Source organism: Solanum stenotomum, chromosome 11 (genome assembly GCF_019186545.1).
Source record: "Solanum stenotomum isolate F172 chromosome 11, ASM1918654v1, whole genome shotgun sequence".
Classification (NCBI taxonomy): Eukaryota; Viridiplantae; Streptophyta; class Magnoliopsida; order Solanales; family Solanaceae; genus Solanum; species Solanum stenotomum.
The window spans coordinates 2,879,581-2,891,860 of record NC_064292.1 but is presented as its reverse complement, the minus strand read 5'-3'; the positions used below and the strand labels follow the sequence as shown (position 1 = coordinate 2,891,860).

The 12,280-nt window shown below is 27.2% G+C and overlaps 1 protein-coding gene across 1 annotated transcript; it reads left to right on the top strand.

Moving 5' to 3' along the window:
* The first annotated feature begins 9,348 nt into the window (after nucleotides 1-9,348).
* LOC125843845 ((2Z,6Z)-farnesyl diphosphate synthase CPT6, chloroplastic) lies at nucleotides 9,349-11,494 on the top strand. The gene is made up of 3 exons (XM_049523061.1): nucleotides 9,349-9,810; nucleotides 10,243-10,298; nucleotides 10,813-11,494. The coding sequence occupies exons 1-3, from the start codon at nucleotides 9,451-9,453 to the stop codon at nucleotides 11,270-11,272; spliced, it is 876 nt and encodes a 291-aa protein (XP_049379018.1). The 5' UTR covers nucleotides 9,349-9,450; the 3' UTR covers nucleotides 11,273-11,494.
* The last annotated feature ends 786 nt before the right edge of the window (nucleotides 11,495-12,280 follow it).

Here is a 12,280-nt window from a genome sequence, read left to right as displayed (position 1 = left end):
AGAAACTCTCACTATTAAGGGGTCGTTTGGTACAAAGATTAATAACGCAGGGATTAGTAATGTAGGAATTACTAGTGCAGGAATTAGTAATGCAGAGTTTATTTTTATCAAGTGTTTGGTTCATTGTTTCATACTTCATCTTGTGTTTGGATTAAAACTCTATAAAAAATTTCTTTCCAATTATACCATTGTATTTTTATATAATTGGGTCAAGGTAGATAATTACCGGACAATGTTATTTTTTTATGACCTTCTAATTAGCTAGGTGAAGAACAATTTTGTTGTCATGATTGCTATTTTTTCACTTAAATTATTTGAGGATAAATAATTGTCATTTTAATAAATTTAGCACTCACAAAATGACATTTTTTTAATTTAAAAAAGATAAATCATCTACTTTTAAAACCGATAAGACGGTAAACAATACTTAGTAAAATTGAGTAAACCATCTACATTTACACATAAAAATTGCAAGTTATAGTTTTAATATGTATGCAATTTTATAAATTGTTCAAAATACAAATAATTAGAAAACCACACACCCATATATATTATACATTCAATTAAGAAACAACATTGGTGATATTTTTACCTTTTTAATTAGTAAATGTTAAATTCACATTTCAAAAATTGTATTGAATTTATTTAGTAACAAACAACTCTCTCTAATAATTTATATGCTAATTTATTTAAATTAATTTACTAATACAAATATAAAACATAAAATCAAGAAAATAAACAAAATGATTTGAGGGATATTTTTGTTTTTACATAGACTTGTCCCATGGTATTAAATCATATGTATTACTAATACCTCCAAATAGAAGGTATTAGTAATACATCATCTAATACCATGTAGGGTGTATAACTAATCCATGGATTAGTTATAGGAAAAACTACTTATCTAAACATACTTCACTATCATATATACTTATTTTACCTCTAGTTTAAAACAATTACATATAATATCACTTTTAATAATTATATCATATATTTTAAAAAATTTAATCAGTTATACAAGTTCCTTAAATATGGTGCTGAATAATTATCTTGAAATTCAAATTCCGATTAGCAATTCAAATTATCTCTCACGTCATCCCCTTTCCCCTAATTTATCGTCACTCCAAATGATCAACCTACTCTCTCTCCTAATCCTTCCACTCCCATCGCATCCCAAAATACTCTCGGTACAATGATGACTCCTCCACTGGAGCAGAAGAATGCATCAATGGGCGTGTCTTCTCTAAGACTATCAACATGCGGAAGTCTAATATCTAATTAATTATAACTTGAAGAATCAAACTTTTGTATGATATTGGACTGATTTGACAGCAAAATACTTATTATTTTCTTACTAGTGGCCACTTTTTCTATTGCCAAAGATGAGAGAGACGAAGGGGAAAGGGAAGAGAGATGGTGGTAAAAATATGTATCTAGTTAGTTGTATGTGTATATACATGTATCTAATTAAAAATTTGTATATCTCATAATGTGTACACGTATCTGAATTAAGATTATGTACCTATAAGAAAAAAATTCTGATGCTCAAAAAAATGAGAAGAAATTTATTATTTTTTTGAAATTTTTGGGAGAGGAAATTCATGGAAGAATTGGAGAAGAAATTAATAGGAAAACGCTTGATTTCCTCCTAAATTGATGTGTTTACATTACTTTCCATAATTAGATGTATCTGCTTAGCATGTATCCGAGATACATGTATCTAAACTACCTTTTATATTTAGATACATATAATTAGATGTATCTACATAGCATGTATCCGAGACACATGTATCTAAATGTGTTATGTACATGTATCTGAAACCAAAATATGGTAGAAATTGTAATATCAAAAACTCACGGGAAGAGAGGTAATTAGCTCCTAAACTAGTGGGATTTATGTTGTTTGCCCATAGTTATTATATATAGGCCCAAATTCTTATCAAACATATATAATACTATATAATACCAAACATAATACATGGATTATTTCTCCTAATAATTTTATCTTTAACAAAACATAACATATACTTCAAATTATTTGTGTAAGTGGATTTGCCAAGAATTCCACTAATGATATGAAATATTTTTATATCGGATAAAAAGAGTAATATTTAGGGTAGAATGAAGGGTGAACATGTAGCATAGATTCGATGAAATTATTAATTTCAAAAAAATGTGTTCGATAAAGCTCAAACCCAAGTTATTAGCAAGGTCACAAATTGATTATCATCGAAAAAAAGCTGAAAACTTGTGGCCTGAAAATTCAGAAGAACTCGTGTTCGGGTGATATGGCAGAATATCAAATTAATACGCTTGATACAATTGTATGTTATTCTTCCAACGACATAGGAATATTAGCTGGCATAACCTCAAATTGTTAGCAAGGTCATAGAATTAGCAATTTTCTATGATAGTAGATGATATTTATCATCTAGTATTATAGAGGACTGAATAGTATTTTTATAACAAAACAAATTAGCCTTCTATAATACCTTAACAATATATAACATATAAATTTCATAATTCATAATATACTGCAATAGTATAGTCCAGTTTCTATTAATTTTTTGATATACTATATGGTAGAATATGTTGATTTTGATAATTTATATACAAAAATAGGAATTAATTAATAAAAATGTACTATATCAATTATCTTTTTTATCGATATAAAAAGGAACAAAAAAGAGCCAATGTTGAACATGAAATTAAATTATGGTGAAAAAAACAAAATAATTTGAAAAAAATATATATGAGAAAAATGAGGAGAAAAAACAAAAAGTTGGATAAAAGCTAGAGAATTTTTTTTAAAAAAAAAAAAGAAAGAGAGGATAAAAATAACAAAAAAAGTGAATAAAACTAGATTACGAAAAGAAAAATAAAGAAGCCAAAATTGATTATGGTGAAAAATTCTACTGGTACCAATTTATAAATCACAATAATTAACAATTTAAAAAGTATAAAATACATATAAAAAATCACTTGACTCTAAAAAAATCTTATCAGTGCTACATAATTTGGGACATGAGAAGTAACATATATGATCTGAAAATTACGTTAAATATTTAACACAAATGATTAATTTTTGAAATTCTATATATGCCACGTAAATTGAAACAAAGAGAGTAATATATATTATTTTTAAAATTATATAAAAAGTACTAACAACTTAAAATCTTTTTAAAATCATATAAAAATTTGGGTTAACTTTTCAAGTTCTATGACACTCTCTTTGTCCCATCTTAATTGACTATTATTCTAAAAATAGTTATCTCATATTAGTTGATCACCTTACTAAATCAACAAAACATCATTTAAAATTTTCCTATATTACCCTTGTCGTTAATTCCTTTTGAAAGTGTCACATTTGTTTGTAAAATTCTCACAAAGTTTTTTAAGGGTTGAATTAGTAAAGTTAGTTTCTTATTTATAATTTCTTTAGTACCGTGTAAAATGAAAAGTAATCAATTAATATGGGATGAACGAAGTATCACATAAATTAAAATAAAAAAATAACATATATTGGGTACGGGGTCATGTATCTAGTAAAGAAAAGAAGAAGTAGAGTAATAGAAAATAATGAACAAAAAAAGAAAAAAACGAGAAAAAAAAAAAAGCAGATAAGAGAGGCAATTAGTTAAAAAAACTACAATGAGTAAAAAGGATAACTATTTTTAAGTATGTTTGTGGTTATGGTTAAAAAATCAAATCGAACCGTAATTTGAATCAAATTGATTTAAAAAATCGATATTTGGTTTGGTTTGGTTTTAAATTTTGAAAATCGATACTATTTGGTTTGATTTTGGTTTTACTGAAAGACAAACGCAAAAATAACCAAACCAAATCGATAAATTAGATATATAAATTTTATAATTATTTATATATTATTCATAAATAAAATATAAATATTTTGTTAAAATTTAATTAACTTAAATCTTTAACTTTACCATTTTTTCAAGCTCAACACTTAAATTTTAGCCCAACAATTACAATCACAAGTCCAAGTCCATCAAAATCATTTACTTTAGTCTTTACCTACGCTACCTCACATAAGATTTTCTATTAATTGAATCACTTTGATAACTCTAGCATTGTTAAATTGCTTAATTGAATCGACAATAGCTTTCATGTGGATTGTTTATGTACTAGGTGTTTGTGTCTATCGAGATATGTAGGTCCTCAAAAATTTTATTACTTTCAAATCAGAAAAACTTAACCAAATCGACAATGACCAAACCGACGGTTATTTTTTTCGTTTGGTTTGGTTTGGTTTTAGAAAATTAAAAAACCAACTTGATTGGTTTAATTTTGGTTTTAATCAATAACTGATCCAAACCGAACCACGAACAACCCTAACTATTTTAATAATAATTATAACGATAAATATATATTGAACGGCAAATATTTTGAATTTAAGACCATTCATATTCTTTTCCCAAAAATAAAAAATCCTCTTAATGATATAAAACAAAACAAAATAGAGGCTGCAAAAAAAAAAAAAACTAGTACTGAAGAAGTTGTTAATTAATTTTTAAATTCATCTTTATTTAAATAAGTGATCTTTTATAAAATTAAAAAATTCTAGAATTTTTTTAATTATTTAATCAAAAATAATTTGGTGAAAAGACTTTTTCTTTTAGTTGGGTGATTTCATAAAGAGTGTGATCTAGCAAAAATAATAATGATATAATATGAAAATATATATATATATTTAGTACCTGATATTATTTAGGGGTCCCTTGTTAAATGGATGATGTTAATTAGAAATATATTTAGTACCTGACATTATTTAGTGGATCCCTTGTTAAATGGATGATGCTAATTAAGATGGGGCCACAAATCCAAGTGTCAAAAATTAAATGGAGTCTCACACAACTATGGTTGATTGTTGGTTGGGCCTTAACCATATTAAAATTTTTCAACAACAAATATTTTTTGTGTCTTATTTGAAAAATCATGATTTTTCCGAAAAGTCACAATTTATTGAAAAAGCCACAACTCTTTTGAAAAGTCACAACTTAATGAAAAAGTCACAACTCTTTGGAAAAGTCACAACTCATCGAAAAATCACAACCCTTAAAAAAAGTCACAACTCGTCGAAAAATCAAAACCCTTTTAAAAAAGTCACAACTCATCGAGAAAATCACAATCTAAGTTAGAGATATTATAGGAATTTAGCATTCAAGTTAGGAGTTCATGTTTTTAAGGTAATTAGTGTTACGGCACATGTGTTGCACGTGTGTAACGTATATATAGTATATGATGTTGTAAAATAGAATTAATATTGCTAAATTAAAGCTTTTTAATAAATAATTACAATTGAACGAACATAGAACAAGTGTTTTTAAATTATTAATGCACATTGTCATAGAATTACTTGTATTTTAAGATCAAAATCGTTAAAACATTTCAAAATACATTCAAAGTTTAAATATGGGATAAAGTGACATTTCTTTAATAAGTAATATTATTTCTTACTTCACTCAATTTTGTAAACAAATCTAACCAATAAAATAAAAAAAAAATATCTATTCAAAAAATGTCACCAATAGTTTGTTCTCTTGAGGTTATGAACATAAATGATGTACAACATTTAAGTACAAATTTTGTCTTAAATATTCATACTTGAAATTTAGTATGTGCATGACACTAATAAGGATTACCATAAGTATTTCAATATTTTATCTTTATATGTAACATATCTTTCACAAAATATTATTACTCTATTAATATTTGAGTAAGGAGAGGTAATTTTACCAAAAAAGTGTACTTGGTTGTTATCATGAATGATGGTTATATATACTTTTGTAGAATAATTTAATTTTAATATATCATCACCTATGGTGAAAAATATTTCATTTCATTAAGTTTCTACCTTATCTTTGTGGAATTGTAGTCTTCTCCTTTTTTCTGCTGCATACATATCATATAGTTGTTGAAAGTATCTAGTATCTTATAGAAGTTGTATCATAATATAAAATATTTAAATTTTTCAATAATAAAAATTAATAGATGAATAAAATGTAAAGTATTATTTATAGAATCGTTAATTTGATTTAAGACTATTTCTTATCTATTTTTATATAGCTAGTAAGGAGTATATCTTGTGCCGTAAAGAAAAATTATATGGAACAATACATAGCCAATGAAGAAGGAAGACGAAAATATATGATCATGATATATTCACTCTAGTGCTCCATTTGATTTAAATTTCTTGCCACCAACACTTTACATTCTCCTTCATTTTTACTGACATATCTATTAAAAAATATTATTATCATGGCTATGTTATCATATTATAAGTAAAAGTGAAAATTTATTTTTAAAATAGTGAATTTAACATCAAAACTAATAATTCAATGGACTACGTTGATACCAATTGTTTTAGCAAAATTAGGAAGAAACTCCTTCGTTTGAGGGAAAAGAATAAAAAATAAAAAAATAAAAAAGAAATATCTTACCCAAATCATATGCCTTTTTTCATATATGTTTAATATTATTGTCTCTCCCACAACTTTTCGTCATTGTAAACTCATGAAAATGGTAAGAAAAAATACGAGTGTGAATTGATGATTAATTTGCTACAATTTTTTCAACAACTTTTTTTTATGAGGTACCTCGAATTTCGTTGAATTTTGAACTTGATCAATTTTTGCAAATAACACTTGAGATTTTTTAAGAGGTAGAAGAGTGTAGTTTAAAAGGGTGAGGAAACCCTCTTTTTATAGCTACCACATAGTAGTATGAATAGGTGTTAATTGTGCCTTATTCAAAAAGTTACAACCTTTCGAAAAAGTCACTGCTTATCAGAAAAGTCACAACCCTATGAAAAAGGCACTCATCGAAAAGGCACAACCTTTTTGAAAAGTCACAACCTTTCGAAAAAATCACAACCCTTTGAAAAAGTCACAGCTCATTAAAAAAGTCACAACCCTTTGAAAAAGTCACAACTCATTGAAAAAGTCACAATTCTTTAATTTGTAAAGGTGTCTACTTTCAATATAATAAAATTAATAAATAAAATAAATTGAGTATTATTGAGGGTATTATAATAATTCAACATTCAAGTTTGAGAGTTCATGTTTTTAAGGTGGTATAAAAGATATAGATATAAATAGATAGATATAGATAAAATGTCAGTCTCTCCTTAATAAATATTTTTCATTAAATCTCTCTTCAAGGAAATAAAAAGAAGAGCAACTCTAAGTAATCATAATATTAGAATATATTTATGTGCTTTCATTTAGATTTTCTGTATTAATTAATTTTTATTTTTAAAAAATAACAATTATTTTAGATAATTTATTTTTAATAGAACGACAAATAAAATGATGCGAAAGGAATATAGAATAAACAAAATTCAGTAACGAAGCACAAGCAAAGAACGAAGATATATACATCACTCTCAATAAAACTGAAAAAAATCTATAAATAGTAAGTATAACCAATGTTCTATCAAATTGCTATATATTTAGCAATTACAATACTACGTACTAATGACCAAGCTATGATGAAATATACAGTTCACAAATTAAATAACAATGGATTGATATGACTTGACTGTTCACAAGTTGGAATGGGTTGGTACGACTTTATACTGTTTTGGATATATCTATCTTGTTAAATTAGTCATAAATCATGAATAGTGACTTGATCGATATCATCTTCATTTTATCTATGTTATTAGGTTAGCGTTTGGCCTTAAGTTGTTAAATATTCTTGGTAAATTATATTTGGGTGAAGTTTCATTTATTTGGTCTCAAATTTTTCCAAAAATATTTGAATATTTCAAAAAATATGATTTGTATCTATAAGTTCTAAAAATTATTTAAAACACCCATAAATTTTTTATATTATCATTTTATAATGAATATGTTCCATTAAAAATAATCTTATAATATAATTGATAATAATTAAAATTAATAAAATAACAATATAGGCAACACAATACATTAATCGCATACTAAAATTTGTCACTGATTTAGTTATAATTATAACACATTAAACACAAATTGTTCTTTTTTCTCAATTTTATCACTCAAATAAAAAAAAATCGGTGGAAATAGTTACAAATATTAGTTGGAATTAATAAAAAAATGGGTATTTTTTATAAAATATAAAAATTTGGGATAATTTTTGAATTTTTTAAAATTTCCAACTATTAGAACTTGGCTCAAATACTAATTTTTTCTAGTATTTGGCAACTTGGAATACTTGGCAAATATATTTGTCTAATTATATGACCAAACATCACTTTTCAAATTTTTTCCAAATTTTTCTCAAGTATTCTTGAAGTCAAATAGGTCCCGAATAATTCACAAGTCATGTGTAAATTGATATGGCTTTAATTTTTACAATATTCATTTTATTTATATTAAATATTAAATTACTTACAAATCATGCCGAATTAATATGATTTGATATTAGCTTCATTTTATCTATTAAAATCATTCACAAGCCAGACGTATACTAATTAAAATCCACCCACAATTCAATGATTTTGCAATTGGGATATAGTTGATTTTGTACTTCCTTGAAAAGGTAACACATTCCTAAATTGGTAGAACATTGGTTATACTTACTACTATTTATAGACTTTGAAAGTATTTGGCTAAGCTTGTAATAAGCTAGTCAAATTAGCCTATATAAGTATATATGTTTTTAGCTTATTTATGCATTTGGTAAAATGTATCAAAATGTATTTTAATCTTGTAATTTTAATTAAAAAGGTCATGTGGGAAAGTTGAAATTAATTAAAGTGTTGCCAAAATGGAAAGAGTTATTTTTTCTTTCAAACGGACTAAAAAGAAAAAACAAACAAATTAAAATAGAGAAAGTAACAATTATTTAACCAATACACTAACTATCTATTATCTATTTTAGTATGTATTTATTTATAAAAATAGTTTCATCACCTAAAAGTAATTATCGGCCCTTAATATGTATATTTAGTTACTTTTAATAAGTTTATCCAAACATGTTTTATGTCCATAAATTGGAACGGAGGCAGTCCACTTTAAACTAACGGTAGGAGATCAACTAACTTTAACTCAACAGTTGCACCTTTGCTTATTTCTAAAAGACCAAAAACAGATAAAGAAGGAATTCTTTTTGTTGTGCTTAATTAGAAGTCATTTACAAATTTAGATGATATTGTAATAGGTACATATTTTAACTCCCCTCCTTGTAACCTTATTAGTAGTTACACCTCTCTGTCACGACCATGTATTGATGCATATTAAGTTTTATTAATATATTGTTTTTGTTTACAATTAAAAAGAAATAGATAACCATAAATTCAATGAGGATATAATTAGTGTTATGTGCTTTCAACTCACATCCATCATGCCCTATTATATATTGAAACATATAATGTATTGATTAGTTCCATTGAGACCTATACTTGCTCGACTCTACTTAACTTAGAACCAAAAACAAAAGTTTGAGGAAATGAGCTCTTTGTTTGTAGGGAGGCCAATATCTAAGAGCTCTCATAATTTATATACTCTTCCATCGTCAATATGTGGTGGTCGAGGTGGTCATTTCTTCAAGATTTCAAACTCACTGAGCATCGATGATGACCGTCGTCGTAGTATCGAAATAATTCATAATTCAGAGCTTATACCTAAACATGTTGCTATAATAATGGATGGGAACAGGAGATGGGCTAAGGCTAGAGGTTTACCAGTGCAAGAGGGTCACAAATTTCTTACTCCTAATCTCAAGAATATTTGCAACATTTCTTCCAAACTTAGAATACAAGTTATCACTGCTTTTGCTTTCTCTACTGAAAATTGGAATCGTTCCAAGGTGTGTATCAGAGACAAATTTAGAATTTAAAATTATTCATAATTTATCCTCATACGTTTGGCACCATAATTTATGATTCGCATCAAAAAGTAAGCTAAACGCATGCAAAGTATGTTGGCACGTGAATATAATTGTTTAGTTATAATACTAAGAGGTGGAGGCAAGATTTGAAGGTTTATGAATGGTGGATTCGAATCTTTTTAAATTGTTAGATAATAATTTATATATATATATTCAATAAATCTTTAAAATAAATATAATGTTTGAACTAAAATTATTAAGTTTAGCCAAACCTGTTGCTGCATTATAATACTCGAGAGTAATTTATTTTCATTTGCAATTTAACGCGTACGGTTTTGCGACTTGTTTTTATGTGATTTTGAATAATTTTCTCTCTCCATTATTCAAGAATGACTATTTAACTTTGAACAGGAGGAGGTTGATTTCTTGATGCAACTATTCGAAGAGTTCTTTGAAGAATTTATGAGGTAATATTTATTTGTTTGGTGTATATTGAATCATAATACAATCAAAATGCATACTCTTCTCTATCTTTTTAAATTTTTAGATTAAATTTGTCACACGTACGTTTCAATATAACATCAAAGCAGAAAGAGGTTGTGGATTTGATTCTCTGAGCCCACCCATTATTAAAAATTATGTATTTGGCCCACAAAAAAAAAAGTAACCACGCTAGCACCTAAGGGGCATATATCATACATACAAGAGGATTACACACTTCAACAAGAGACACTAAAACTAGAATTATACAAGAACTATTAAATAGTTTTACCTAAAGAATAATAGTTTGATAATTCTTCAAAAAAGACAGCGATATATTTATCTTACTTTAACGATCAATAAAATATGCAAACAATTATGTATGACTGAAAAAATAACGTATTATTGCTTTTCAATTTTGTTACGAGCTACTAAAGAATGACTGTGTTGAAAGTTTTAAACGTAGAGCTCGATATTTTAAATTTCATGATTATATTCCAGGCTGAGCACAAGGCTTGGGGTACGGGTGTCTGTTATTGGATGTAAATCCAAACTTCCCACAAAATTACAGAAAGGCATAGAGTTAACAGAAGAAGCCACTAAAGCCAATGAAGGACTTCATCTTGTGTTGGCACTAAACTATGGAGGACATTATGACATGTTACAAGCAACCAAAAACATTGCAAGTAAAGTGAAGGATGGTGTTATACAATTAGAAGATATTGACAACACATTATTTGAACAAGAACTAACTACCAATTGTGCCAAGTTCCCAAAACCTGATTTACTCATAAGGACTGGAGGTGAACAAAGAATCAGTAACTTCTTATTGTGGCAGCTAGCTTACTCTGAATTGTATTTTACAAATACACTCTTTCCTGACTTCGGAGAAGAAGCTTTCATGGAGGCCATATTTTCCTTTCAACAAAGACATAGACGTTTTGGTGGACACACATATTGAAACATTACTCTTATTTTCTGTGTGGTGTGTGTTTCATGAACCTATCAGCCAAATAAATACTGCTAGTTGGTTGTGGTATTAGCCTATTTATGTAGTCTGTGGATCTGGTGTTTAGTGTATTTAGATGATCACACCTTGTTGTTGTTAAAGTTGCTTGCATATATGTCCGCATTGCTTTGTTATTAGTTGTCATGTTTCTCTCCACTGCCTTTTTCTTTTAATTACTGCTTTGATTTGCTTGAGCCAAGGGTCTTTCAAAAACAGCCTCCCTACCTCGGAGAGTTATGGTAATGCCTGCATACATCCACACCTCACTTTATGAAATTTCACTGTGTATGTGGTATGTTGTTGTATGCAATACTGCTAGTGTGATCTATTATATATGACCTTTGACGTGTGTAGATAATGGGCGTAGTAATTAATTTTAATATGGAGATGAACTACTGCTGAAACAACCTCATTAAAAGGCTAGCTAGGTGCACAAAGCATCCTGCTCGCCTTATAGAAGGACAACACCCCAAGGGGTATGATGTGGACAGCCTACCCTAATGCAAGAATTAGTTATAGGTCAAAAAGAACTAAAGCGACCTCAATAACAATCCTAAATCTGCTTCTCTAACATAGTAGTTAGGAGTGTACAAAATCGAACTGAAAACCGAATCAAGCCGCAAACCGAGTCAAACAGAAAAAAAAAAAAACCCGACTAGTGGTTTGATTTGACTTGGTTTGGTATTGGAAAAAAAAACCCCACTATATTTGGGTTGGTTTTGTTTTAACTAAAAAAAAACAACCCGAGACCAAACCAACCCGACATTATATTTGTTATTTTAAAATTTTATTTTATACATAAAAATATTTACTTTGATATAATTTTAAAATATTTCTTATACTATTTCATAGTTTTTTATCTTTTAATATATTATTTCAAGTTTAAAACTTAGAATTCGGAATGGTCCAATAAAGATTATAGTTTATAGATATTGATAATTATAATAAAACTTAAATCGA

What these genes read in the sequence shown, in the direction of transcription:
- LOC125843845 (XM_049523061.1), top strand. Translation starts at nt 9,451, where the DNA reads ATGAGCTCTTTGTTTGTAGGGAGGCCAATATCTAAGAGCTCTCATAAT. An exon ending in AAAATTGGAATCGTTCCAAG is followed by an intron (nt 9,811 to 10,242) that starts GTGTGTATCAGA and finishes AACTTTGAACAG; the next exon opens with GAGGAGGTTGATTTCTTGAT. An exon ending in TTCTTTGAAGAATTTATGAG is followed by an intron (nt 10,299 to 10,812) that starts GTAATATTTATT and finishes ATTATATTCCAG; the next exon opens with GCTGAGCACAAGGCTTGGGG.